We start from the raw sequence: 27,901 nt of genomic DNA, 5'->3' as shown, positions 1-27,901 counted from the left end.
ATGAGCGTGTATTGTGGGGAAGGCGGGCTCTAGGCCGGGCGATTGACGGGGATACAGCCAATCAAACAAGGGTTCTTCCTGGTCTCGTTCTGAGTGCCCAATCCCGCGCCGGCGGAGGCGGGCCACGAGGGGTATATAAGCACCGCGGAGCGTCGGTTGTAGCACTCTGCGCTCCCGCTCGTCCGCGTCTGCTTCAGATCTGCAGCCTCTCCGCAGTCGCCACCGCCATGAGGGAGATCGTGCACCTGCAGGCTGGGCAGTGCGGCAACCAGATTGGCGCCAAGGTAGGCGGCCAGGGCGTCGCGGGTCGGATGCCGGCGGGCCGGGTGGGACAAGCAACCGGGGAAGATGGCGGCAGAGGTCGGTGGCGGTGCCCCGCATTGCGGGCCGGGTGCGGGCGCACGCTGGACGAAGACGTGGAACCTGAGTGGCCGGCGGGGGTGGACGGTGTGGAGTACTCCAGGGCGGTTCACCCGGGCGCCCGCCGCGGGGGAGGGAAGGGCTTACCGCGCCCATCCGGGGCGGGGCCGCCTTAGGGCGCACCGGCCGCCGTGACTCAGCTGACGCCCGCCTCCCTTTGCAGTTCTGGGAGGTGATCAGCGACGAGCATGGCATTGATCCCACTGGCACGTACCACGGGGATAGCGACCTCCAGCTGGAGCGCATCAACGTGTACTACAACGAGGCCACCGGTAAGACCCCTCTCCCCGGCTCATCCCTCTCGGCGACCCCCGCAGGCTTATTCATACTGACGTCCTCCTGTCCCACTAGGTGGCAAGTATGTGCCCCGCGCCGTGCTCGTGGACCTGGAGCCTGGCACCATGGACTCTGTGCGCTCCGGGCCCTTTGGGCAGATTTTCAGGCCAGATAACTTCGTTTTCGGTGAGTGCGGGTGGGGGCTGGGCGGGGCTTATTCGCTGGTGTGGCTCAAAGGTCAAGGGGCCAACCCGACCCAAGGTCGCCTCTGCTGAATCGCCGGGTTAGACACCTTCCTGCCCTCTTGAGTCTCTCAATCCCTTGACCTAAGGCAGCTTTGGGAGGAAGGCCCAGCTAGCTCCCCTCGGGGAAGGAGCTGGTAGATGTAATCTCCCTGCAGTGCCAGCAGACTTGGTTGCAGGGGCTGCAGGGCTGTCAGGCTGCCCTTGAATATTGGCAGGTGTGCCTTGGGAAGTTTTTCCAAGCCGTCCCAACTCCCTGGTTTTTTAATATGGTACATAACAGGTTGTTGTGGTATCATTTCCGGGTCTACTATCCGCCCTTGGGGTGGGGGGGGGCACCTCAAGGCATGTGACTGTGCGCAGGTGTTTGGAGACCATCTACCTAATTAGTAACCAGCTGTGTTCTCTTACAGGTCAGAGTGGGGCTGGGAACAACTGGGCCAAGGGGCACTACACAGAAGGTGCAGAGCTGGTCGACTCAGTGCTGGACGTTGTGAGGAAAGAGGCTGAGAGCTGTGACTGCCTGCAGGGCTTCCAGCTGACCCACTCCCTGGGTGGGGGGACTGGGTCTGGGATGGGTACCCTCCTCATCAGCAAGATCCGGGAGGAGTACCCAGACAGAATCATGAATACCTTCAGCGTGGTACCCTCCCCCAAGGTGTCGGACACAGTGGTTGAGCCCTACAATGCCACCCTTTCAGTCCACCAGCTTGTTGAAAACACAGATGAGACCTATTGCATTGATAATGAAGCTCTCTATGACATCTGCTTCAGAACCCTAAAGCTGACCACACCCACTTATGGTGACCTGAATCACCTCGTGTCCGCCACCATGAGTGGGGTAACCACCTGCCTGCGATTCCCTGGCCAGCTAAATGCTGACCTTCGGAAGCTGGCTGTGAATATGGTGCCCTTCCCCCGCCTGCACTTCTTCATGCCTGGGTTTGCCCCCTTGACCAGCCGGGGCAGCCAGCAGTACCGTGCTCTGACAGTGCCTGAGCTCACCCAGCAGATGTTTGACGCCAAGAACATGATGGCTGCCTGCGACCCCCGCCACGGGCGCTACTTGACGGTGGCTGCCGTGTTCAGGGGTCGCATGTCCATGAAGGAGGTGGATGAACAGATGCTTAACGTCCAAAACAAGAACAGCAGCTACTTTGTTGAGTGGATCCCCAACAATGTGAAAACGGCTGTCTGCGACATTCCACCCCGGGGGCTGAAAATGTCTGCCACCTTCATCGGCAACAGCACAGCCATCCAGGAGCTGTTCAAACGCATCTCCGAGCAGTTCACAGCCATGTTCCGGCGTAAGGCTTTCCTGCACTGGTACACGGGTGAGGGCATGGACGAGATGGAGTTCACTGAGGCTGAGAGCAACATGAATGACCTGGTATCTGAGTACCAGCAGTACCAGGATGCCACAGCTGAGGAGGAGGGAGAGTTTGAGGAGGAGGCTGAGGAGGAGGTGGCCTAGAGCTGTCTTAGCAGCTAAAGCATGATATCAGTGTGAACTCTTTATTTACTCACAGCCATGTCCACTGTGCACTTGCTGTCTGTCTCAACATCACTTGTACAGATTCCACCATTAAAGCAGTTTCATAGTGTGTGGCTTCGCCTCTCCAGTTCCTTCTTATAGGCTTTTCGGGTGCTGTTACCAAATGTCAGTGCATAGTTGTCCTGCATGGCTGCAAGGGAGGAATGTCAGCTGAGTTCCTGGGATTAGCACAAACTGGAGAGGTCAGTGTAGGCTGTGAACAGCGGCTTCTGAAGAGCTTGTGGTTTCCCTGGGGCCCCCTGGAACCAGACAGGCATGGGATAAGCCTGTTGGCTTTAGAAATTTACTAGGGGAAGGGCTGGTAAGGTTGGTAGTTAATCCCACATCAGACTGGGATTTTGGACAGTGGGCTGACAGTTGATAATTCATAAATCCATGGGTGGATAACATTCCCAGCCAGTTGACCCTCACCTCATTGTAACCTTGTCCTGAAATGGGCATGGCTCCCTGGCTGGGAGCAGTACTCACATGGGATGAAGCCCATGTAGAAAGGAATCAGACCTTGGCTTCTGTAGATGGTGGTGTTTGGCCAGTGGGTCCTGGGCAGCCTTTCACCAAGGGCAGAGACTGGGTTTCTGAATGTGAACTGGGGAAATGGGCAGGACTGAATAAGTGCTGTGCTGCCCACTCCCTCTTGGTGACCCAAGTTCTGACCTCCAGGATGTTGTGGGTCTCTAGCCTACCCCTACTAGGGCAGGGAGTCTTACCTTGTTAGGATTTGGATATTTGGGTAGGTCCCTTATAGATGCCCCTTTGAGGCCGTAGTGGGAGAGGACCACAGGCAGGCCTAGGCTAGTTTGGGAAACATGGGGGCAGGCTAGGACTGTTCCTACCTGGTTCTTGTCAAACTCATCCATAGCTTGTGTGATTCCATCATGGTAATTCATCCCCATTACCCAGGCAAACCGGGGGACAAAGCCAGCATAACCTGGAAATAGGCCAGTGTCAAAATTTACCCCATGTTGCCCTGGCCTTTCTCGGGGTGTATCTACCTCCAAAGTATGTGAAAAAAGCTGTTTAAACCCCTTAAATTCCTAAACATCGGTTGCTGCCTCTTGGGGCCAAACAGGTACAAGGCTGCTCCAACTGGTATGAGGCATAGCACAATAGGTCACAAGTCACACCTGGTCCCAGTAGAGAGGGCTCAGGTGGCAAACCTGCCTGGACTCCTAGCGGCACCTCAAGCCTGCAGCACCTACCTGAGATAGCCTTGCGTTGGATTAGGTTGGGGTGGTCTAGCCGGGGCAGCCGCTGGAACCTGTCCACGTCTAGTGTCTCCTGTTGGGGATGTGGAGGCAAGTACTCATCCCTCCTGCAGTGGCATAGCTGTAAACCGGAAGAACAGATCACCAGGGAGCTTTCACCCTGGGTTAGTGGGTGACCCCGTGCTAGGGCCTCTCTGGTTACCTGGGGCCTCCCTGGAGTCTCAAGAACAGGGGCAGCATTCTTCCAGGCCTCTTCCCCATATGCCAGTAGTAAACCCGGATGTCCCAAGTCTCTGGCATCCTTTCTTCCCGGAGGGCATGGTGGATAAGGGGGGTAAGGCATGAAGCCCGCAGGCTGTGGAACCTGTCTGGTTAGGTTCTCCACGTGTGGCGGCCCCTGAGTCTCCACCTCCTGGTGTGGGAGCTGGCCCATGATCTCAAAGTTCTTGTAAGGTTTCAGACCTGTACAGACAGGGTAGCCCATGAGCCACGTGGGAGCCTAGTGGGGGCAGAACTGGGTGGGATCTGGCCCTGCAGCTCACTGGTATAGTGGGGGATATAGGGTTCAGTCAGGTCCCTGCAGAGCATCCGTGGTGGCTTGGACTTGAAGTCCTCAATGAACTTGGGCTTGGACATAGGGGACAGAACAGAGCAGGGGCTCTTCTGTACACTGGGATCAGTGAGCAACTGTGCTGTAGTGCGGCCGTAGGTGTTCCCCACTTGGTAGCGCAGCTGAGGATAGAAGCCAGCATAGCTGTGGAGAGAAAGGGAGGGAGGAGAAGCAGTCCAGTCTGCCTGTCATTTAGCAGCTATGGGACCATGGTAAGTCAATCACCTGTCCTCTGTTCATCTTGAAGGTAATGGAAGCACCTGCTTTCTGGGGCTCTTAGGGCTTAAGGTGGCATGTGCAAGGTCTGGAGGGAGCTTTACTATTGTCACTCCAGTCAGATAGTTCTCTACACCGTACCTAGCCACCCTCATGCTTTCATCCGTCTTTCTCCTATTTTATGTGCACTCCTTTGTTGCACATGGGTCTATGTAGGTGTGCACACACACTCCTTGGAGGACTTTTTTCAGTGCTGGAGATCAGACTCAGCTTTGTACATGCATATTAGGCTACCACTAGGCCATTCCCTGCTTGTTTTTGTTTGTTTGCTTTTAACTCCCCCAGGCTTATCTCCAAGGATAAGGTCCAACATTTGCTTAGCCAGTCTCTGCCAGCTGTTTGGCTGCCCTCGCTTCTGCTCTTGATAGACATGCTGGCCATCTGGTATGGCATTCAGGCTGAAGCCAGCAGGGAGGGCGAGGCCTAGGCCCTCCACGGCAGCTCCACCCCAGAGCTTTCCTGTCCCAGAGCTCTTCAACTCTGGCAGCCTTCATTCTGCTCCTTGGTGACCCTGGTTTTCAGCCTCTTCAGGATGGCTCTCAACCTCCTCAGATCCAGTTTAAACCCCGGTCTTGGGACTGGAGAGATGGTTCAATGCTCAGTTGAGAGTACTGGCTGCTCTTGCAGAGGACCTGGGTTTGCTTCCCAGCACCCACATTGGCAGCTAACAACTGTCCATAACTCCAGTTCCAGGGATCTGACGCCCTCTTTTGACCTCCGCAGGCATTGCACAACACTAGTGCACTTAACATGCAGGCAATAATGCGCTCATACACAAAAATAAAAATATTTTTAAAAATAAATATTTATACTTAAAATAATAAATAAAATATTCCATCCCTCACCCCTAACCCCAGCCTCCCTACAGAGCTCCCAGTTCTTACCCAGGGATATAATGAGGCTCTGGCGTGAAGAAGTTGTGTTTGTGAGTAGTTGTCATTTCCCTTGACTCTGCCCTTACTGACTCAGCTCCTTTTGTGTCCAGCTTCCTTCCCTGAGAAGAGTCCTGTTGCTTGGTAACCATTGTGAAGGGGCCAGCATTGTGAACCAGGCCACTTTTTAACCCTGTGAGTATCCCCATCTCACAGCAAATCTGGTTCAAGCACCATCCAGGTGGTAAGCTGGGACAGTGTCTCTAAGGCAGGGTGTCTCAGAAGGAAGCCTCACCAACCCAGAGTTCAGGAACCAGGGACGGGAAGGGCTTTGGACTCTCACTGTCCCCAGAGGCCAAGATCTAGGAGAAAAGCAGTCCCTACCTCAGGGTGAGGCTCTTTACCCTAGTCCCCCTCAACTGATGAGGTCAGCACTGAGTTAAGCTTCCCAGATGGACAGCTGTGTGGACTCTCCAAGCAGGCCTGTTCACCTGGAGCAACATATTATTTTCCATATTTAACAAAGACTCGTTTTGTTTCTTAGAGAAAAATTTCTTTGAGGCTGTTGAGATGGCTCGGAGGTAAGTCACTTGCTACCAACTTGAGTTCAATCCCAGGAGCCCACATGGTAGAGGAGAGAACTGACTCCTGAAAAAGTTATCTTCTGACTTCCAAATGCATGCTATGGCATGCATGTGCCCCCACACATGTAACACATGCACAGAATACATAAACATGACTGTGTTAAAACACCATTTATTTTTCAGTCTTTTTCTTTTTCGGTGTTTTTGAGACAGGGTCTCCCTATAGCCTCAGCTGTCCTGAAGCTCCTTATGTAGACCAGGCTGGCCTTGAACTCACAGAGATCCGCCTGCCTCTGCTTCCCGAGTGCTGGGATTAAAGGGGTGTGCCCGGCCAAAACACCATTTTTTCAAAAAAAAAAATATTTTATTGAGCCGGGCATGGTGGCGCACGCCTGTAGTCCCAGCACTTGGGAGGCAGAGGCAGGAGGATCTCTGTGAGTTCAAGGCCAGCCTGGTCTACATAGTGAGTTCCAGGACAGCTGGGGCTACAGGGAGACCCTGCTTCAAAAAAAAAAAAAAAGACAAAAAAAATTTTTATTTTTATTTTATGTGTATGAATGTATTGCTTGCATGTAGGTTAGTGCACCCATGTTGTACAATGCCCACAGAGGACAGAAGAGGCCATCAGATCCCATGGAACTGGAGTTACGGACAGTTGTTAACTGCCATGTGGGTTGGGATTTGAACCTGGATCTTCTGCAAGAACAGTCAATGTTCTTAACCTCTGAGCCATCTCTCCAGCCCCAAAACACCATTCATTTAAAAATCAAAAGTTTCTGTGTATGTGTAGATGTGTACGGAGTCCAGAGGTCAACTTGCAACATTTCTTTGGAACATTGATCTCATTAAGACAGGTTTTCTCATTGGGATCTGGGGCTTGCTGATTAGCTGGCCCTATTTATTTATTTTGAGAGAGGGTCTCACTATGTAGCCCTGGTTGGCCTGGAACTCAATATATACCAGGCTGGCCTTGAACTCACAGAGATCTGACCTGCCTCTGCTTCTCAAATGCTAGCATTAAAGGAGTGGGTCACCATATCCTGTCTTGATTTAAAAATCTAATTATGTGTGCATGTGTGTCTGTGTGCATATGCACACATATGTGCAGGTGTCCACAGAGGCCAGAGGTGTAGGATCCCTGGAAGCTGGAATTACAGGTGGTTGTGAGCCTCCTGATGTGGGTACTAAGCAATCAAACTTGGGTCATCTGGGCGAGCAGGAAGCACTCTTAACTTTTGAGTCATCTCTCTAACCCCAACACCCAGCTTATTATTTATTTATTTATTTATTTATTATTTATATTTTATTTATTTTTATTTATTTATTACTTACTTATTTGTGTGTGCATGTATTCACAGGACACAGTGCACCTGTGGAGAACAGAGGACAACTTGGAATTGGTTCTTTTTCTACCATGTAGGTTCTGGGGATGGGACTTACTTTGTCAGGCTTGGCAACATCTTGACAGCCCAGGCATGTCACTACATCCACCTTTTTGCTGGGGATCAAACTAAGGTTTCAAGTTTGTACAGCAAGCAAATCTCCCCAGTTCCTAGAAAGAACTTTTTTTTTTTTTGGTCTTTTTGAGACAGGGTCTCATCTACACATACACAGGGTCTCCCTGTCTCAAAAAGACCAAAAAAAAAAAAAAAAAAAAGAAGATATCATAAGGGAAAAAATAAAGCAAAAAATCAGCATAAGCAATACTAAAAGGCAAACTAAAAACCCTTCCAATGGCTGTTATGAATAGATATACCACCATAAAAAATTCTCATGAATTAAAACATGAAAAACTCACAATATTAAGGTGCAATTATAACCCATGTTGGAAAACAAAACAAGCCCTCAGTCTATAAACACACAGAAGCAGAGCTGAACCTGAATGAAATGCTGATCAGATGCTGATAACAGCAGTTTCTATAGTGCTTTGCTGAGATGGCTTTTGGAGCAGGATTTGCCAATACAGATCAAGTCTAAACAAGACACTGCGCTGACCCTGGGGAGTCCACCCTAAAGAAGTGTTCTGAAACTGATAGCCAAAGATACACATGTGACACCACTCATCACAGTTACATCTGGTTTTTTGGTTTGCTATGTAACCTAAACTGTCCTTGAACCTGCAGCAATCCTTGTGCCTCAGCCTCCCAAGTGCTGAGATTACAGGTATGGACCACCATACCTAGCTCCACAGTACTATTGTATCTTGAGGGGGTATATTTGTGTGGTGTGTCCATGCTCATGGAGTTATGTGCTGTGGGTGTGCATGAATGTTGGAGGCCAGAGGTTGATGGTGAATGTCTTCTTCGATTGCTTTTTACCTTTTTATTTTATTTATTTTTACTTATTTTATTTTATTTTATTTATTATTTTATTTTATTATTATTTAATTATTTTGGTCTTTTTGAGACAGGGTCTCCCTGGAGCCCCAATTGTCCTAGAACTCACTATGTAGACCAGGCTGCCCTTGAACTCAGAGAGCCACCTGCCTCTGCCTCCAGAGTGCTGGGACTAAAGGCGTGCACCACCATGCTTGGCTTTACCTTATTTTTTTGAGACAGAATCTGTCCAACTAAATTTGGGGTACATAGATTCAGCTGGGCTGACTGGACAGTGAGCTTCTGTGATCCTCCTGTCTCCACCTTCCCAGTGCTGGGGTTGCAGACATCTGGGCTTTGTTGTTGTTGCTGTTGTTGTCATTGTTTTTTGAAACAGGGTCTCACTATGTAGCCCTGGCTGGCCTCAAACTTGCTATGTAGACCAGGCTGGCTTGACCACACAGAGCTCCTCCCGCCTCTGCCTCCCAAGTGTTGGGATTAAGGTGTGTACCATACCTAGGACACACCTGGTTTTTAAGTGGGTACTGGGCATCCAAACTCAGCTCTTTAAGCCTGCACAGCAGGCACTTGGCTGAGTTATCTCTCTAGCCCCACAGCTATTTATTATAGGGAGGAACTGCAGTTACCTAAACAGCAACAAAGGCTTCCTTAGAACCCTATACACCAGGTACCTTAACACCATCAATTACGTTCTCAAAGGATATTGTGCAATGCAGGAGGGGGCTCCAGGCAGGCTGTGAACCTCTTGTCCAAATCAAATGTGTTTTCTCATGTCTCCATCTGTCTACCTGTCCAGAGAGTCTCCCAAGTGTCTGTCAGGCAGGGCCAGTGCTGTATGGGAGAGATCCAAAAAGACCTTCAGTCAGGGTAGCGGAGGGCTAGAAGAAGCTCTGTGGATAAGATGTTCTTGCCTGGGCACTGCCTGGGGAGGGTTGGGGTTAAGGTCAGGGCTAGCACTGCCAGGCCAGCGAGCACCAGAGTCCTCTCTGCAAGGGCCTTGGTGCCCATACAGGTTCTGGCTCCCTCAAGGTCAGTACTCCTCTGTGTATCAGCTGGGCACAGCCCAGTTCATCTGATACATTCTGATCTTCTTCTGGCCTCTGTGCCCCCAGGCAGAGGACACCCAGCCCTTGGCTGGTCATGACTCATGAGCCAGACTAGAGCTGCTTCGCTTTGTTTTCCCATGACGAGATTTGCCACCAGGGCAGCAGCTATTTCTCCTCTTCTCTTCCTGGACCATCCTTCCACACTACGTCCTTTTAGCTGGCTCTCTCGCACACAGGCATCCTGCAGGATTTGGCATGTACTCACAGGCTCTTCTCTCTTTTCACCCTGTGAGGCCCTAGACCTCCCAGAACTACTGCCAGAGTGCACACCAACCCCCAGGAAAGGGGAATGGGAGTTGCTTGGCCAAGGCTGACCTGAGTAACCCTCTCAGAAGGTAGGGAGAGGGGTACTGAGGGTGGGAGACCCTGTGGGAGAGCCCTTCCTGAGCTGGACAATGCTCCTTTCCCAGAGAGCTCCCAGCAACAGAGGGAAGGGTATGACCTAACAGTGCAGTCACAGAGCCTTGCAGTGTTCTCTGGGAAGGGAGCCCAAGACTCAATGAGTTTTGACCAGAAGGCTGTGAAATTCCTGGCAAACTTTTACATCAATGGAGGCAAACACTGGACCCATGGTCCCCTGAGGCAGACGCCTCTTCATCCCACCCAGTAACTTCAGAGGGTAATGGAAGGTGAGGACACCCAGGTGGGAAGGCCATCGGGCTGAGTTGACAGTGGCTGTTGGCCTCCTTGCAGGCCAAAGCTGCTGTGCTGTCCTGGGACCAGGAACTAGAGGCAGCTTGGGATGAGATGTGGCCCCCAAAGACGAAGAAGTCCCCTGTTGGCATCAGGTTAAAAATGAACACCTTCAGAGAGTCAGAAGCCATCTGCACAGGGACCCTGAGGGATCTGTGTGAGTGAAGGTCCTGGCTACCTCACCCCCACCCCAGGCAGGCATGGGGGGGGGGACAAGGTGGGAGCAGCCTTCTTGGAGGAAATGGGTCTATAGCTTGCTTTTTGTGCCAGTGCTGGAGCGACGTCCTCCAATCCTGACTGACCTGGATGTCCCCGGCCCCACCAAGTACAATGTGCCCAGTGCATCTCTACGAGAGTCTTCCCCTCACCCCCACTACACCATTGGCTGCAAGTACTCAGGCAGAGGTTCATGTCCCCACAACCCTGCCTATCTCTATATGGGGAATGAGGGCCTCCCACCCTGAAGATCTCCCCACCAACCATCCATTCACTGCAGAGGGAGGTGGCCGCAGGGCATGACAGACCCTGTGGCTCCAGAGTGAAAGTCCCTTCACACAGAAGGCAAAAGGTGGGGGTGCTGCGTGGTCTAGGTGGAGGGAGGCTGGGGGAGGATGGCTAGGGGGCTGAGTGTGAAAGGGCAGGGTATTAGGGCAAAGGTGGGTTGGCAAAGGTAGGCAGGTGGCTTGTATGAGCGAAGGTGGGTTGGCAAAGGTAGGCAGGTGGCTTGTATGAACGAAGGTGGGTTGGCAAAGGTAGGCAGGTGGCTTGTAATGAGCGGCAGGGGTGGGGAAGGGCTGTATGGCCAGGTTTGACCAGGATAGTTTGTGTCTGGGTGGGGGTGGAGTGGGAAATCCAGGGGCTCAGAAGCAGCAGTTGACAGCCTAGAGGAGAGGGTCAAGTCAGGTGAGGAAGTCTTGTAGCCCCGTGTCCTGACTCCTCGCAGTGGCCATCATCGGCAGAGTACAAGCCCCTCAGCCAGCCTGCTTTCCCATCCTTCACCTTTGGAGGCCGCCGCCACTCCACATTCAAGATACCTGAAAGCCATAACCGCCCAGGGATGTTCTGAGCCCAAGGTCCTTGTGCCTGTACCCCACTCTTTGTTGCCCCTCGGCCATCTGGGGAGAAGCGCTCCAGCCCTAACACATACAACATTCTTCCTGGGTAATCATCTGCAGAGCACATGTTCACCTGCCTTTACCATGAGCTGCTCACCTGCATTTGCCTCCTGGGTTAGCACCTGTAAGGAGGCCTAGGAAACGAGCCTCAACCTGTCTGAGGGTGGAGTGAGGGTGTGGCTGGATTGGGGGAGGGCAGGGTCAGGAGTGGGGGCCGGGAAGTGAACTTCAATGGGCTCCTAGCTCGCTCTTTCTGCAGCCAGAACCCCAGGTCCGGCTGCCTACTACGTGGAAGACTGCTACAACTCACACTTTCCTTCTTCTCCGGGAGTAGTCATCCAGGGAATACGCAGATCCAAGTGCCATGACACAGGCCCCTTCTTCACACTGTAGACCAATTGGATCTAGACTGCAAAGGTGACCTCCCCTAAGGCTTTCCTAGGTCTCTTTTGGAACTATTTGTCTGCAGCCTGGCCTTCTGACCCTCTTGGCACCCTGACCCACCCTCTGGTTACCAGACATTTCTGTAGGCTGTGCAACAAGAAAGTCTGTTCAGATGTGTGTGGGGGCACTTCCTTGCAATACAAAGATGCAGTTGATTCTTCTGAACTCTGGTGTGCCTGGCTGCCAATCTTTTGCCAATGAAGTATCTTGAAGTTGGGGCCTTCTGCTTACCTGTTATCTCTGTTTCTGCAGGGTGCTCTCTTCTCTAGAGTTAGGGTAGCAGCTTGGAACTGACCATACACTTCCTGACCCCTTAGGACATGATGGGAAGGAGACCCTGTGGCAGTGACAACTTGAACCAGTCATGCCATCCAAGGGACAGGTCCAGCTTCTGCCTAAGGGTCAGGCTTCTTGCTGAACTGTGGAGCTGTTAGGATGGGGTAGGCAGTCAGACCCTCATGAGTTGCCTTCTTGAGATAGGCACAGCCTTGCCTAGCCACTTGGCAGAGCCCAGAGAATCAGCTCACTGGCCCCACTTTCCTGGGACCTTGACCTGAAGATTTAGCAGGGATTGGTAACCTGTGTCCTGAGGACTCAAACCTAAGGCCTGCGGGCCCCTGCCCAAAGCAGTAACCTGGCTGTTGGTTCCCTCATCACTACTGGCCTGCTGGCCTCACAGAAGTCTTCTGAGGGAGCTTCAACTTCAGTTAGTCACAGAAATTTCCCCAGAGCCCTGCCTGTACTTTCTTTCCTCACCTAACAATGCACTTTTTTTTTTCTTTTTCTTTTTGAGATAGCGTCTCCCTGTAACTACAGCTGGCCTGGAATGCACTATGTATACCAGGCTGCCTTCAATCTCACAGAGATCTATGTACCTGCCTCTGCCTCTAGAGTGCTGGTATTAAAAGCATGTGCCACCAGGCCTGGCCCTCAGAAAACAATTGTGTACAACATGGCACACATTTGGAAATCAGAGGACAACTTGCTGGAGTCTGTTCTCTTTCTACCATGTGAGATCTGGGGATTGAACTCAGGTCTACATAATTGGCAGCAAGCACCTTTATGTGCTCAGCCATCTTGTCAGTCTCCCCACCCCCACCCCCGGTTCAATTTTACATAGGCTCTGCCCAAGCTGCTGCCATGGTGCCAGCAGCAACCCCTTTTGCAGAATGGAAGCCTTGGACCAAGAGTGAGTGCCCTGTGCTTGTGTTCTCTGACTGCACCAACTGGTGCCTGAACCCTAATGCCCTGGGGAATGAAGGTGGTGGGACCTTTGCCACTGGGCACTGTGTGGACGAGCTTAGCCAGCAGTGACAGTGGCAGAACTGTGGTAGCCTTGGCCTTGGGAGCTCAGCTTCAGTGGGAATAGGAGCTTTGCTTATAACTATACAACCAGGCACCCTGGGACCAGGCATGTGAACAGCAGGAATGACAAACTGAGGAGGCAGTGCTTCCTGGATGAGAGAAGGGGCTTCCAAGGATGGGCAAGAATGTGAATGGGCAGCAGGAAGGGAATTGTAGCAGAGGGAACCACAGCAGCAAAGGTACATGAAAAGAGATAGGAGGTGTGTTGGAGGGAGTCAGAGGGCTGGTAGAAGGGAGAGAGGTGGAGTAGTGGAGAGGCTGAAGAGAGCTAAATGCACACCTAACAGCTAGAGCCCTCCATCCCAGAGCAGCATCCCCATTGCCAAGGACAAGGGACACTGCAGAATCTGGACACTGGCTCAAACCTCAGTCTTCACATGCCCACAGTGATGGTTGCCGCTGCTGTTCCCACTGCACAGATCTCTTGTAAGGCACATTTGGATTTTAGTTTGCATGAAAGTTGTGGTGTGAGCTGTGTCCCCATTTTACCTAATTCCAAGGAATGAGGAGGCCATACATGACGCCGTACCCCTGTGCAACAGGAGCAGAGAAGTTCTAGGGCGGGGACTCACAAGAAGTAAAAAAATTCTGAATGTCAAGATGCTACGAGATCGCCTGGTGTGGTGGCCGAGCCTTTAATTCCAGCACCCTGGAGGCAGAGTCAGGCAGATCTCTTGTGAGTTCAAGGCCAGCCTGGTCTACATAATGAGTTCCAGGCCAACTAGGGCTACAGAGAGACCTGTCTCAAAATGACCAAAAAAAAAAAAAAAAAAAGGCTATGAGATCATCTAATGGTGGTCATGATTATAAAAATAAAATGTAGGAGGTTGGAGAGATAGCTCAGTGGTTAAGAGCACTGGCTGCTCTTGCAGAGGACCCGGGTTCGAACTCCAGTTCCAGGGAATCCGACACCCTCTTCTGACCTCCGTGAGCATTGCACGACACGGGTGCACTACATACATAATATGCAGGCAATACACTCGTACACGTAAAATAAGAAAACAAAATGTACTTGGAAACAAGTCAGTTCTGAAATTCATAAGGCAGGTGATTGGGCCTCACGCCCCACAACCTGCTCCCAACTCCACCCCCCGGCCCTGCTAGCTTAGGGCGTGGACTCCAGTCCCCACAGAGCCTCAAACTTCGTGGGACCGTTCAGACCCGCTGGAGTGGGCGTGGCATCGCGGAAGATCGTTGCGTCATCCTGACACCGGCCCTTTCTCGCAGCTACTCAGCTAGTCTCTGAGTAGCGCGCCTTAGCCCGGAACCTGCGCGCCGCTCTATAGGCGTTTCCTCCCGTGCCCCTGGGCTGGAGGACCCAGGCGGAAGTGGGCGGTGCGGGCCTGTGGGAGCGGTTCCGCGGGCGCGATCAGGCCAAGCTGGAGGCCACCGGGGAGCGGGGCTTGGGGGGTCCCCGAGGCACCGGGGAGAGAGTTTCTGGGGTGCCAGCCGCTTCTGCGGCGGCCACCGGGGAGCGCGGCGGGGATGGGGTGCCTAGCCGGGTGGCAGCGGGAGCCTCAGCCATGTTCGCGGGGCTCCAGGACCTGGGCGTGGCCAATGGCGAGGACCTGAAAGAGACCCTGACCAACTGCACAGAGCCGCTCAAGGCCATTGAGCAATTCCAGGTGGGCTGGTAGCCTGCGTTGCCGGGGAAGCGGGACAGACGCTGCGGATTCCCGACGCTTGGATGGAGGCACTGAGGATCTGGGTGTTCTCTTTTCACGGTTACCACCTGTGCCTCTGGGAACATCTGTGGACCTTCCTGTGTGCTTAGGGCATCTAGGGTTCCCGTGCTGACTTGACTGAGGCCCAGGTTTCTGCCACCAAAAGGCACTCGCGTTGACCCTCTGCTTCCCCAGACAGAGAATGGCGTGCTGCTGCCCTCCCTGCAGTCGGCCCTGCCCTTCCTGGACTTACATGGCACACCGCGATTGGAGTTCCATCAGTCGGTGTTTGATGAGCTTCGTGACAAACTGCTGGAACGAGTATCAGCCATCGCCTCTGAGGGGAAGGCGGAGGAGAGGTGGGTCGTCACCAGCAACCGGTGGGCAGTAGAGCTGTGCAGCTGTAGCTTGTACTGGGTAGCATTTATTGTCTCCATGGCTGCAGAGTCCTTTTAGATATGGCCGGGTATGTATTTGAGCGGACTGCTTGCGCCCCCCGCCCCCATCCCATGTGTCCTGAATGGAGAGACCCACTTCCTTAGTTGTGACAATCTTCCCAGGTACAAGAAACTGGAAGACCTTCTGGAAAAGAGCTTTTCTCTGGTCAAGATGCCATCATTACAGCCAGTGGTTATGTGTGTTATGAAACACCTGCCCAAGGTGAGAGCTGTGGGGGCCAGCTCTCCCAGGGGAGGCCAGTGAGTCTTTGGCATATGCTGCTTTCCAAGCCTGCACCAAGTCCTTAGTTGGTGGAAGTCAGACCATGGGCTTAGGGTAGGCAGTTGCTTAGCTCCTGGAAGGTTTGATGAACTTGCCTTCCAGAGCAAGCTCTGTAGCACCTTCTCTCGACCACAGACCTTTCCTGGATGAGCCAAGTGGAAACAGACACTTAACACCATAGTTGGAGAGTGGGCCTTTCCTAGGAGCTGTCTGGATTCATCTACTTAGACCTGGAGTGTCCATTAAACTTGCCCTTGTTGAGTGTGGCTAAACTCCAGGCAGTTTTTGTGGGTAGCTGAGGCCTCATGGCCTATCCTGGGGGAGACTTGGCAATGCAGGGACTACTTGCAGAGGCTGCAATCTTTGCCTTGTAGGTTCCTGAAAAGAAGCTGAAGCTGGTGATGGCTGACAAGGAGCTGTACAGAGCGTGTGCCGTGGAGGTGAAGCGGCAGATCTGGCAGGACAACCAAGCTCTCTTTGGTGATGAGGTTTCACCGCTGCTGAAGCAATACATTCTGGAGAAAGAAAGTGCACTCTTCAGCACAGAGCTCTCTGTCCTGCACAACTTCTTCAGCCCATCCCCCAAGACCAGGCGCCAGGGTGAGGTGAGAGGAAGCCAGGGTGTCATCAGGGCAGGTGCCTCCCAAGGGACTGTGGCTAGCCCTTTCCCTGCTCTCCTCTTTCCTCGTAAGTGTGTAGGTTGGTCTGTTCCTATAAGCATTGCCTTGTTCATGTGGCTGGGAAAAGGCTGGTTGGCAGAAAGTTGAGGTAGGAATATTGCTATGAATTTGAGGCCAGCCTGGAAGACATAGCAAGGCCCTGTCTCAAAAATCCAGAAAGGGTCTGGAGAGTTGGCTCAATGGTTAAGAGCACTAGTTGCTCTTCTAGGTGACCTGGGTTCAGTTTCGAGCAGTCACATGGCAGGTTACAAGCATCCATAACTCCATTTCTAGGGGAGCTGATGCCAAAGGCATGGCACACATAGGTGCACTTACATGCAGGCAACACACATACACATGAAATATAAATAAAAGGAAAAAAACCTGCATTCAGCTTTTTTTTTAATATTTTCTTTATTTTTTTATTTTATGTGTGTGAATGTATTGCCTACATGTTGGTATGTGAGTGCACCGTGTTGTGCAATGCCGTGGAGGTCAGAAGAGGGCTTTGGATTCCCTCGGAATTGGAGTTAAGGATGGTTCATAGCTGCCATGTGGCTGCTGGGAATCGAATCCGGGTCCTCTGCAAGAGCAGCCAGTGCTCTTAACCGCTGAGCCATCTCTCCAGCCCCTGGAATCTCCATTTTTACCAGAACTAAGGTAGAACCTGAGAGGCAGAACCTGAGAGGCTTGGTCTGTAGCTCAGAAGTCAGCTGTCAGTAATACAGATCTCTGTGAGTTCGAGGCCAGCCTGGTCTTCATAGTGAGTTCCAGGACAGCTGGGGCTACAGGGAGACCCTGTCTCAAAAAAAAAAGTAGCTGTGCTAAAAGCCCATGTCTTTTTTTATTTTAATATTTTATTTTTATTTTGTGTGTTTGTTTGCATGTAAGTGTGCCTGTGTTGTGCAGTGCCCACAGAGGATCGAAGAGGTTGTCAGATCCCCTGGAACTGGAGTTATGGACAATTGTTAGCTGTCATGTGGGTACTGGTATTCAAACCCAGGTCTTCTGCAAGAACAGTCAGTGTTCTTAACTGCTGAGCCATCTCTCCAGCCCCATAACTGGAATCTTTAAAAATATTTTAGTTATTATTATTATTATAATAGTAATCTATTATTATATAATAGTAATCTATTATTTTTATTATTATTGGGCTTTTGGGGATAGGGTCTCCCTATAGCCCCAGCTGGCCTGGAACTCAACAGAGATCAGCCTGCCTCCCAAGTGCTGGGATTAAAGGTATGCACCCCCATTCCTGGCTGATACATTCTTATGTACATAAATGCAAACAGAAAAATGAACAGACGAGTAGTAAAGTACACAGGAAATTGCTAGGGAGATGGCTTAGTAGGTAAGAGCATTTGCTGCACAAGTATGAGGACCTGAGTTCAAATCTCCAGCACACATGAAAAAGTCCTCCATGGCCACAGGTGCCTGTAACCCCAGTGCTAGGAGTGAGGGGGCAGAGACAGGAGGCTCAACTGGGCTTGCTGGCTAGCCAGTGTAGACAGAAACAAACAAAACCCACTGAGCTGCAGGTTCAGTTGGAAACCCTGTCTTCAAGTGAAAAAGGTGGAGGATGGTAGAGCAGGACACCCAGTATCCCCTGGTGTTTACAAGTATGTACACAGAAGCACACACATACACACCACACACACACAGACATTCACAGTATATGCAGAGAAAAGATACTCTTTCACAGTTGCCTCTTTTCCTTGAAGTCAGTACTACCCTGTCCCTGTTCCCTTGGTCCCATGCACACCCTGCACATGACTGATTTTCACTGTAGTCTGCCTTAGAACCTACTTTCATGTGGGACTTTCTCTCCAGGTCACACCATGGCACTGGTGCTCTGAAAGGAAGTGTCTTTAGGGCTGCACCCTGTGGAACCCCAAGCTCCCTCACAGACTAGACACAGTGCTTTCTGGTTGTCTTTCTAATTCAGTGATGTGCTGGCTTCTTCTTGGTTCTTCTGGCTCTCAGTCCCTGTGGCCTCTTTGATTTCCTTCCCTGACAGCCTATTTCCTCTCCCTCCCCCATATACACATACATACATATATTTTTTTTTAATTGAATTTTTGTAAACATTTCATACAATACATCTTAATCATATTTAGACTCACTCCTTTGTGCCCACCTGTACTCCCCCCCCCAGATTTAATGTTTTTTTTTTTTTTTTGTTTTTTTTTCTGTCTTTTTTTGAGACGGTCTCCCTGTAGCCCCAGCTGTCCTGGAACTCACTATGTAGACCATGCTGGCCTCGAACTCACAAAGATCTGCCTGCCTCTGCCTCCCAAGTGCTGGGATTAAAGGCATATATCACCACACCTGGCTAGATTTAATGCTTTTTGCCATATATGCCTGTTGAGTCAAATTTGTGTTCCCAGATGTCCCTCTATCTGCTGGAGCCTGGTCAGCTTGTCTAGTGTCAGTGTCACTCCCTTAAAGAAGACCAACTTGCTAGGCGTGGTGGCACAGGCCTTTAATCCCAGCACTTGGGAGGCAGAGGCAGGTGGATCTCTATGAGTTCAAGGCCAGCCTGATCTGCATAGTGAGTTTCAGGCCAGCTGGGGCTACTGGGAGACCCTGTCTCAAAAAGACCAAAAAAAAAAACCAGAAGACCAACTCACCCAGCAGTGATCAGCTATTAATAGTTCTTTGGCTAAGGTTGGGGCCTCCTGCTCATTTCCCCAGTTCTATGCTGTTTTGTTGTTGTTATTGTTAAACTTTTAAAAAATATATTTTATTTATTTATATGTATGAATGTATTGCCTGCACGATCTTGTGTAGTGCCTGCGGTGGTCAGAAGAGGCTGTTGGATCCCCTGGAACTGGAGTTACAGAAGGTTGTTAGCCACCATGTGGGTGCTGGGAACTGAACTGGGGTTTTCTGTACTTGGGGTCCCAGCAGGTCACAGCCAAGGACTTCTTAGGGTACCGTCAGGATGATGTGGCCCTACTATCTTGAGTAACAACCTGGCACTCTTGAATATGGTGCTAGGATTTCATGGCAGAGGAGGAAATATCTTATGCCAAAAAGAGTAGATAGGACAGCTGTCCAGAGAGAGGCCACCTCTGTGTCCAGCACTGCGGTGCCTTTGTCTTGTGCTTGGGTGGTGCTGGGTGGGGATTTTGAGCTCCACAGGCCTGATTGCCTCCCAGGTGGTGCAGAAGCTGACTCAGATGGTAGGGAAGAATGTGAAGCTCTATGACATGGTGCTGCAGTTTCTGCGTACACTTTTCCTACGGACCAGGAATGTGCACTACTGTACACTGCGGGCTGAGCTGCTCATGTCCCTGCATGACTTAGACGTCAGTGACATCTGTACTGTGGACCCCTGCCACAAGGTAGGACTGCCTGCCCGAGTACTTCTTCCTGTGCCTCTTCAGCTGCTCCTTTGGGATTTAGTAGTCCAGAAATGACCTGGGTGCTAACTGCGACCAAGCCTGTTTCTCAGTCTGCCAGATTTTTTTTTTTTTTCTCTTGAGATAGAGTCTCACTATAGCTCTGGTTGGCCTGAAATTAGCTATGTAGACCAGACTGACTTTGAACTCAAGAGATCTGCATGCCTCTGCCTCCCAAGTACTGGAGTTAAAAGGCATGCCCCACCACACCCAGACTTTGACTGCCTGCTTTGTGCTCTTCAGTCCCACTGGGGTATGAGGAGGTTCTGCAGACTTAGCTGTTCTAGTGCCTCTTGCTGGCCCTCCAGCCCCTATTCCATAGCTGTCAGTGGCAGGCCTGTGGCCATCTTTTTGTTGGGTTTCTAGCCTTCTCTAGAGCCCTCAGTGCTTCTTGCTGGCCAGCACCAGGGTAATTTAGGAATGGAGTTTCCTGCACAATGCCCCATCCCCCAGTAAGCATAGTAAGTCTGAGATTATCTCCTGGGTACCATGTAGTATCACTCATTGCTCAGCACTAGTGTCCACTTGGCTGCCAGCCCTGGTTGGTTCCCTTTCAGGGAAAACAAATATGCTTCCTCTGTGCACTGTCATGATCCTTGTTTTGTTGGGGCCTTGGGAAGATGCCTTCTACTTCCTAGAGGCTTCTGGTCCCATGCCACATTCTGCTCTGGGCACTGGATTTAGTTCTTTCTCAATACCTACTGGATGAGTGGCAAGGAAAATAGTAGTCTTGGGTGTCCCAACCTGGAGGCCTCTGCTGTCCAGCCCCCCTGCATCAGCATGGCCCCCTGGGGTACTTGCCACCTTGTCTGTCCTCTCCTCAGGCCCCTTCCATCCTTGGCTTCACCTGGAGTGGGGTCTCCAAACTTGGCTTGTGTTTGTCTTTGCATCTGCTGTGTACTTGACCCTGCAGTTCCCATAGCCATTTGGACAGTGGCAGAGCTTCAGTGAGGGGTAAGGTCTGGTTACACCTGGATTGTATGCTTCCTGCTTGCAGTTCACCTGGTGCCTGGACGCCTGCATCCGAGAGCGGTTTGTGGACAGCAAGAGAGCCCGGGAGCTGCAGGGATTCCTTGATGGAGTGAAAAAGGGGCAGGAGCAAGTCTTGGGGTGAGAGTTGACTCTGTGAGGGTCCCAGTGCTGGGGTCCCGTCTATAGGCATCCAGTGGAGCATGCTGTGTCCCACCATTGGTAGCTGGAGCCCTTTCCAATATGTTTGGGACAGCCATGCTAAGAACCAGCCCTGCTGCTAAGAAAGGCAGTTGCTTGGAATGAGTCTTGGTTGCAGAGGGATCCTTACCTCTGCATGGAGTGTGGGGCCTACTGTCCCTGGGGTAGCCAGCATGGGAGCCTGGAGGGGACTGCTGTGTGCATAAGGGTGTGTTGTCTGAGCTGAGGGGCTGTTTTCTAGCATCCTCTGCCTGGTGTGTGGGCTAGTCCTCCTGCCACCTTTCCTCATTGTAATGCTCCCTTGTTTACTGAACCCAGAGCCTGAGCCAGTTTTTTTTGTTTTTGTTTTTGTTTTCTGAGATATCCTGGAACTTGCTGTGTAGACAGTGCTGGCCTTGGATTCATCACAGAGGTCTGCCTGCCTCTGTCTCCCTGAATTCAGGGATTAAAAGCATATACTACTATGCCCAGCCTCTGAGACAGTTTAGAAACAAAGTTTAGACTTAGTGTGTGGTGTGTGTACACACGTGTGCGCGTGCAAATGTGCCCGTGAGTATGTGTATGTGGGTGTGTGTGTGTGTGTGTGTGTGTGTGTGTGTGTGTGTGTGTACACACGTGTGCGCATGCAAATGTGCCCGTGAGTATGTGTATGTGGGTTTTTTTTTAACTCTTTAGTTTAAAAGATCTTTGAGTAAATTATGGATAAATTATGAATTCAGGACAGAGAGAGATGGCTCTCCAGGACCAGTCCTCAAGGCTCCACATCCCAGTCTGTGACTGTGCCTTCAGTGGGCCCAGCACTGCAGCTAATGAAGACAGAACCACTGGGCCTCCCCCATTTATACCAAGGACTGATTCCTTCCAGGGATTTGTCTATGATCCTGTGTGACCCCTTCGCCATCAACACACTGTCCCTGAGTACCATCAGGCACTTGCAGGAGCTGGTTAGCCAGGAGATGCTGCCCAGGGTGAGCACAGATATGGCTGGTGGCTTTGCAGACACTGGACCAAAGTACATACTTTCTACTTATGAAATAGGGTTTTGCCCCATGGGTGGGTGGTGGCACATGGGTTCCTGGGGTCCTGGCCCTGGAAAGCAGAGGTCCTGCTGTGTGTGGGACCAGAAGACAACAGCATAACCTGAGCCCTCTATCTTCTTTCAGGACAGCCCCGATCTCCTCCTACTACTTAGGCTGCTGGCATTGGGCCAGGGTGCATGGGACTTGATCGACAGCCAAATCTTCAAGGAACCCAAGATGGTATAGGGTCCAGTTTCCTCCTTTTGTACAAATTGTGGGGATTGGTAGGGTGGGGCCCTCTGGTACTAAGAGTCTGATCCTAGAATCTTCTTTGGGTAAGATGCCTACTGAGGATGTTTTGGGTATCTTGGCAGACTGGCTGCAGGGTGGTAGCTATTTCATGTAGATTGAGGCCAGACAGGGCTTTGCATATGTAGACATGATCATGTCAGATTGGGGTTTGAGAACACAGCACTGGACATGGGTCTTAGGAAGCAAGGAAGATTCCTTGAACCAACATCCAAGAAAGCTGGATCTGATCTTGGGTGGGCCAGGGTGAAGTCTACACTGGACTGAATGTGCTAGGGTCTATACTGAGAGCAGCTGGGTTCAGTGGGAGCCCAGTGGACTCAGGTACTCTTCTTGGCAGGAGGCAGAGCTCATCACCAAGTTCCTGCCGATGCTTATGTCCTTCGTGGTGGATGACTATACATTCAATGTAGACCAGAAGCTTCCCGCTGAGGAGAAGGCCCCAGTCATGTACCCTAACACGCTTCCAGAAAGTTTTACCAAGTAGGACTCGAGGGCAGTGGGTGAGAGAGGCACCAGGGTGGGGCTACAGGTGGAGGTCCTGTTGGGAGGGCTGATCCCAGACCACAGTGTCTTGCATACAGGTTTTTGCAGGAGCAGCGCATGGCTTGTGAGGTCGGGCTGTACTATGTCCTGCATATCACCAAGCAGAGAAACAAGAATGCACTCCTGCGCCTACTGCCTGGACTTGGTGAGTCTGATAGCCACTCTCACTTGCCACCTGTGACCTGGGCTCCTGGGCCCTGAGCTGTGCCACTGTCTCCCTGCTCTCGCCTTCAACCGCCATGGCTTGATTTTGACGTTTAAGTTTCTGGCTGAACTTCACTTCAGCAGGCAGGGCTTAGCTGTGCTTCACAGAAGCTGTTGAGTCTCGTGTGCTTTTCCACAGAAAGAATTCAAGGGACACCTTTATCTTGCCCTAACTGGTAAAGAGCTTGGAGTTCCTAGGGTGTTCAGACAGCCCCTCTACCTGGGGTGCCTGGAGTGTCATAAGCTGAGAAGAGAGGGAGTCTAAATGGGCCTCTCAGGAGCAGAGCTAAAACTTCTATTGGGGAGAGGTTGCCTCAGTGGCATCACATTATCCTCATGGTGACAGGCCCCAGGCATGTGCTGGCTCAGACCATGTCTGGATTTTAAATTAGAAGATTGTGCAAAAAGATGGAGCCTGTTTCTTACTTGGTATGTTTGTCCATCACTGGTCTACCTGTTTCCTGCTTGCTGTGTGGGTATTGATTTATATACCGCTGCCATCTCACTGGATTGTCTTGGCCTGGGCCTTAGTTTCCTCTGCAAAAAGATACCACAGATTTAGCAGCTTGAAACAACTCAGTCTTGTGGTTCTAGAGGCGGGAAGCCTGAAGTAAACCTCACTGGGCTTAGATCAGCTATGGCCAAATTGGCTCTCTTTTATGGGCCTGTTAGAAAGCCCTATGCCCTCTCCAGCTTCAGGGGCATCAGGATATTCAGCCCTCATTCTGCTGTATGGCAAGCTCCTTTATCCATTGAGCCATCTCCCTTGCCTTCTGTTCACGTACTTATTTTTAATTTAAAAAAAAAAAATGTCTGATGGCTGTATTAGTTACTTTGAGACAGGACATCCCTATAGCCCCAGCTGGCCTGGAACTCACTATATAGACCAGGCTGGTCTTGATCTCACAGAGATCTGTCTGCCAGAATTAAACCAAGCCTGGGTATGTTGTTTTTTATAAATTTCTTTAATATCCTATCAAAATTAGTTATCTTTTCTGTTTTGTGTTTTTAAATTTTGATTTGTTTTAAATTTTTAGTTGCTTGTATTTTATGCGTATGGGTTTTTGCCTGCTTGTATGTAAGTACACCAAATGTGTGCAGTGCCCATGGAGGCCAGAAGAAGGTGTAGGATCTTCTGGAATTGGAGTTATGGGCAGTTGTTAGCTGCCATGTGGGTGATGGAAACTGAACTTGGGTCCTCTGCAAGAGCAGCCAGTGCTTTTAACCTCTGAGCATCTCTCTAGCTCCTGAAGCCAGATCTTACATAGTCCAGGCTGACTTTGAGTTCATCATGTATCCAAGGATGACATTGAGCTCTACATCTTGGACTCCTCCCGGTGCTGAGACTACAGGTATATGCCCCTACGCTCAGCTGCATTAGGTACGTTTGTACCACTGTGGCTGCAACAGAAACAACTTAAGAAAAGAAAGAATCATTTTGACTCAGTTTCAGAGGATTTCAGTCCATCTTGGTGAGGAAGGCATAGCGGAACAGTTCAGTTCACAGCAGTGTGAGCATGTTGCAGAGGCCGCTCACATCAAACAAACCAGCAAGCAGCTTGTGACTGGAATCAGGAGCAGATGGAACCTTCAGCTGCCCACTCTTAGTGACATGCTTCCACCAGCAGGCCTTAACCTCCTGAAGGTTCCATAGCCTTCAAAATAGTGCCATCAGCTGGGGATCGAAGGTTCAAAACATGAACCTGTAGGGGTGTTTCAGATTCAGACCATAATACTAGCTCTGAACAGATCTGCTTGCTAGCCTTTCGTGTCACCGAATGGGTGGCTGAGTTCCTGTGTCTCAACAAGGGTATTGTACTAGTGACTAAGTCAGGATTCGAGGTCCCTTGCACTGTGCATGATTGTTTGCCTTTCAAGTGTCATGGTTGTCTGGAGGTAAAAGAATACTAGCATCTTTTGTAGTGACCATGTATTTACCCAGGTCTCCTGTGACTACAGGTTATGAAGTGGATGAGAATCAGTCTGTTGGCAATAGTACCTCTGGAACACCTGAGTCTCCCCACAGTGTTCCAGCTTCTCCATAGGTTCAGGTTGTATCAGCTGGCTCTGCCCTCAGAACACTTCCTACTCCCAAGTGTCAGGAATGGTGATGTCTGGTCTGTCTACATCGTGCCTGTCCTTGGGCAAGGTCTGGCTGTAGGGTCCTTGGGTCACCTCTCCTGTGAGTGACTACTGTCCGGTATCTGTGGTTTGCTCCTGGCTAGCTCTGCCTGTAGCAGTGTCATTGGTTGTAAGCAGGATTCATAGGCAGTTGCTTGGTCATCTGTCCTACTTTGGTGTCTTCAGAAAGGGAGTTTGGAAGTGTTTCTTTGTGCTCTTTCCTGAGGATCCATCGGGGGAGTTTGGCAGAATTTCCTCCTGGTGTTTCTGCTTGTTGGTCTGTGAGCTTTACCTGTGTGGAGGCCAATTCAGACCAGAGCCCCTGGCTGTTTGGTAGAGCATCTTTCCATCCCCATACTCCAGCTGTGGCCTTGCTTCCCTGCTGAGAGCCACTGACCACCTATCCATCCCTGCTGGGCAACTGGCCTTGCTCCCCCTGCTACAGGACCCTGAGGGCAGAGGCTAAGCTACCCTGCTGTGTTTACAGTGGAAACCTTTGGTGACCTGGCCTTTGGTGACATCTTTCTCCACCTGCTCACGGGGAGCCTGGCACTGCTGGCTGATGAATTTGCCCTGGAGGATTTCTGCAGCAGCCTCTTTGATGGCTTCTTCCTCACTGCCTCCCCCAGGTAGGGCACACAGCCCAGTAGACCCTCCTTTCCTGTCAGTTCTTGTGCATGACAGCCTGGGAGGGAAGTGAGGCCCCACAGGTAGGTCTCTGGGCACTAGGGCCTATGCTAGAGTAAGGAATTCCTGAGTATGTATAGCTTGGGGATGGCCCAGGGGTCAGCTCTGTTCTGCCTCTGGAGGCACATTAGCACTGCAAGGTAGGGTGTACCTGGGAGGGAAGTAGCGGCTGTGACCCCTCTAGCCCCACTGATCTCTTCCAGGAAGGAGAATGTACATCGCCATGTGCTGAGGCTCCTCCTCCATCTGCACCCCAGGGTGGCTCCTTCTAAGCTGGAGGCCTTGCAGAAGGCCCTGGAGCCCACAGGCCAGGTGGGTACCCTCAATTCCTGTTTCTGTGGAGTGTTACTCTGTGAATGTGCCCAGTCAGTCCAGCTGTGATATGCTTGTTCTCAGTGCCTACCCACCCTCCCTCACCACAGATGGCTTTGCCTGTGGGTTCATTCCACAGATGGCTTTGCCTGTGGGTTCATTCCACAGATGGCTTTGCCTGTGGGTTCATTCCTCCACGTGGCCTCAGGCCTCCTGCCCCATTTTATGCTCATGCCTTGTTTTCCCACAGAGTGGGGAGGCTGTGAAGGAACTCTACTCTCAGCTTGGTGAGAAGCTGGAGCAACTTGACCATCGGAAGCCCAGCCCTACCCAGGCTGCGGAGACACCGGCGCTGGAGTTGCCCCTTCCTAATGTGCCTGCCCCAGCTGTACTCTGAGGCTCTGTGGGGCTGTTGCATAGTGGTTCCCCTCTGGGAGGAGGCCCTAGTCAGCCAGGAGTGCAGGGTGAGCTGAAGGCTGTTTCTTGGCAAGGCACCCCCTCCACTGAGTCACTTCCTGGAGCTGGTCTTGGGAGATCCTCTGTGGTCTCTTCATATGCCCAGGGGGACTTCTGGTTACATGGTGGGGCTTGGCTCCTGCTTGAACCTAGCAGAGATGGACAGTGGTTTGTATTAGGGAAAAGCCAATTTTCCAAGTGGGCAGAGGCCTGTGTGACCTGACATTCAGTGTGGAGGTAGCCTAAGGAGAAAGGTGTGCTGGGTTGGCCAGAGCAGATTTGCTGAGCCTGGTATCTGATGCACAGGAGTGGTACCCTCCAGAGAAGCCAGGTGGAGAGTCTACAGGAAGCGAGCCTACTGGTGTCAGGGTTATAGTCCTTGCTGACTACACTGTTTGGCCTTCGAGTCAGGGATGGTGGGTGAACACCTTGAGGTTTCCACTTATGTGAATAAAATATTTTGATAAATCCGTGGTGAGAGGTTTCTGTGCTTCTCCTAGAGCTGGGTGCAGTACAGTGGTAGGTGGGGAGTCAATGCTTTGGCCTCTGTGCCAGGCAACCTTGCTCAGAGTGACCTGGTTTAGTGCCCTGCTGCAGGAAGCTCTCAGGATCTCTTAGTGTGTCTTAGTTCCATGATCCAGGTGTGCAGCTCCTTTCAAGATGAGGGATAAGAATCCCTAGGGCAAACCCTAATCATAGAGTGACTCTGAACATACTAGACTTCATTGCTAGGTGGCAGCTCAGTCATCATCTGGGTGGTCAGAAGTCTAGTCATCGGGCATCACTGTTCCCTCTAGAACATGGAGGGCATAATGAGAGCCCATTTGGCTGTGATGGGGTTAGATAGATATAGGTGGTTTAGGGACCCTCAGCCTATGCCCAGCCTTTCCCAGTTGGGAATTTGGGAATGAGTGGTATGTGCCCTGGCTGAGCCTGGCTGTCTCACCAGGTTGGACAGGGAGCCAGCAGGTGAATATGTCCCAGAAGCTGAGGGATACTGGTGGCAGGTGTTGTTAGTCCAGTTTTCTGTTGGAAGTAACACTACATGCAGTGTGAGTTATAAAGCAGGTGTTCATTTTAGCTCAAGGTCCAGGGTGCATCTGATAATGGGCATCTTTCTGGCAGAGGCATGAGGTAGCATAGGGCACCACACATGGTGACAGGGAGAGGGTGTGTGTTTGTGCCCTGGTTTTTCTCTTCTCTAAAGCCATATGACTGACTGACAGTTCCTCTCTGATAAACTTACTTGGTGCTAACCTCTCAGAGGCATACCACAGTTGGATTGAATTTCTCCCCTTCTAACACCTCATGGAGGAGGGGGTGTCGAATGTCAACACATGACACCATAGCAAGACCTCAGTGGGACCAACAGGAACACTGCTGAGGTTAGAGTCCAGCTGAGTGGAGGCCACAGCTGCAGGGGAGCAGTTGGAGGGACTGCTTAATTCTTTTTTAAAAGAAAATACAACCAGGCATGGTGGTGCACGCCTTTAATCCCAGCACTCAGGAGGCAGAGGCAGGCGGATCTCTG

The 27,901-nt window shown here is 51.3% G+C and overlaps 4 protein-coding genes across 4 annotated transcripts; 3 read left to right on the top strand and 1 right to left on the bottom strand.

Annotated features, from left to right (window-relative positions):
• The first annotated feature begins 121 nt into the window (after nucleotides 1-121).
• On the top strand, nucleotides 122-2,546 carry Tubb4b (tubulin beta 4B class IVb). The gene is made up of 4 exons (XM_008831205.2): nucleotides 122-284; nucleotides 584-692; nucleotides 772-882; nucleotides 1,352-2,546. The coding sequence occupies exons 1-4, from the start codon at nucleotides 228-230 to the stop codon at nucleotides 2,410-2,412; spliced, it is 1,338 nt and encodes a 445-aa protein (XP_008829427.1). The 5' UTR covers nucleotides 122-227; the 3' UTR covers nucleotides 2,413-2,546.
• Fam166a (family with sequence similarity 166 member A) lies at nucleotides 2,441-5,574 on the bottom strand. The gene is made up of 7 exons (XM_008831206.1): nucleotides 5,469-5,574; nucleotides 4,241-4,452; nucleotides 3,901-4,160; nucleotides 3,693-3,819; nucleotides 3,327-3,421; nucleotides 2,962-3,079; nucleotides 2,441-2,623 (listed from the first exon to the last, which is right to left on the bottom strand). The coding sequence occupies exons 1-7, from the start codon at nucleotides 5,522-5,524 to the stop codon at nucleotides 2,535-2,537; spliced, it is 957 nt and encodes a 318-aa protein (XP_008829428.1). The 5' UTR covers nucleotides 5,525-5,574; the 3' UTR covers nucleotides 2,441-2,534.
• A 452-nt stretch (nucleotides 5,575-6,026) lies between these two features.
• Stpg3 (sperm-tail PG-rich repeat containing 3) lies at nucleotides 6,027-11,869 on the top strand. Its single transcript, XM_029562552.1, is given in 8 exon segments — nucleotides 6,027-6,037; nucleotides 9,345-9,405; nucleotides 10,176-10,332; nucleotides 10,446-10,580; nucleotides 10,672-10,743; nucleotides 11,084-11,334; nucleotides 11,336-11,414; nucleotides 11,550-11,869. Coding segments are annotated over 8 exon segments (900 nt in total). The 3' UTR covers nucleotides 11,684-11,869.
• A 2,553-nt stretch (nucleotides 11,870-14,422) lies between these two features.
• Nucleotides 14,423-26,838, top strand: Nelfb (negative elongation factor complex member B). The gene is made up of 14 exons (XM_008831201.3): nucleotides 14,423-14,724; nucleotides 14,959-15,122; nucleotides 15,324-15,423; nucleotides 15,858-16,088; nucleotides 19,304-19,489; nucleotides 20,544-20,656; nucleotides 21,582-21,684; nucleotides 21,880-21,975; nucleotides 22,385-22,527; nucleotides 22,629-22,735; nucleotides 24,039-24,146; nucleotides 25,403-25,544; nucleotides 25,806-25,914; nucleotides 26,165-26,838. Exons 1-14 carry the CDS (start codon nucleotides 14,623-14,625, stop codon nucleotides 26,309-26,311), a joined length of 1,851 nt encoding a protein of 616 aa, XP_008829423.1. The 5' UTR covers nucleotides 14,423-14,622; the 3' UTR covers nucleotides 26,312-26,838.
• The last annotated feature ends 1,063 nt before the right edge of the window (nucleotides 26,839-27,901 follow it).

The sequence above is a fragment of the Nannospalax galili genome, unplaced genomic scaffold (assembly GCF_000622305.1).
Source record: "Nannospalax galili isolate Female #2095 unplaced genomic scaffold, S.galili_v1.0 scaffold35, whole genome shotgun sequence".
Taxonomy (NCBI): Eukaryota; Metazoa; Chordata; class Mammalia; order Rodentia; family Spalacidae; genus Nannospalax; species Nannospalax galili.
The sequence above is the reverse complement of the archived record's forward strand: the minus strand, read 5'-3'. Positions and strand labels throughout refer to the sequence as shown.

What these genes read in the sequence shown, in the direction of transcription:
- Tubb4b (XM_008831205.2), top strand. Translation starts at nt 228, where the DNA reads ATGAGGGAGATCGTGCACCTGCAGGCTGGGCAGTGCGGCAACCAGATT. An exon ending in GCAACCAGATTGGCGCCAAG is followed by an intron (nt 285 to 583) that starts GTAGGCGGCCAG and finishes CTCCCTTTGCAG; the next exon opens with TTCTGGGAGGTGATCAGCGA. An exon ending in GTACTACAACGAGGCCACCG is followed by an intron (nt 693 to 771) that starts GTAAGACCCCTC and finishes CTGTCCCACTAG; the next exon opens with GTGGCAAGTATGTGCCCCGC.
- Fam166a (XM_008831206.1), bottom strand. Translation starts at nt 5,524, where the DNA reads ATGACAACTACTCACAAACACAACTTCTTCACGCCAGAGCCTCATTAT. An exon ending in GAGCCTCATTATATCCCTGG is followed by an intron (nt 4,453 to 5,468) that starts GTAAGAACTGGG and finishes TTCTCTCCACAG; the next exon opens with CTATGCTGGCTTCTATCCTC. An exon ending in ATGAGTTTGACAAGAACCAG is followed by an intron (nt 3,080 to 3,326) that starts GTAGGAACAGTC and finishes CCATTTCCCCAG; the next exon opens with TTCACATTCAGAAACCCAGT.
- Nelfb (XM_008831201.3), top strand. Translation starts at nt 14,623, where the DNA reads ATGTTCGCGGGGCTCCAGGACCTGGGCGTGGCCAATGGCGAGGACCTG. An exon ending in GAGGGGAAGGCGGAGGAGAG is followed by an intron (nt 15,123 to 15,323) that starts GTGGGTCGTCAC and finishes CAATCTTCCCAG; the next exon opens with GTACAAGAAACTGGAAGACC. An exon ending in GGGCAGGAGCAAGTCTTGGG is followed by an intron (nt 20,657 to 21,581) that starts GTGAGAGTTGAC and finishes GATTCCTTCCAG; the next exon opens with GGATTTGTCTATGATCCTGT.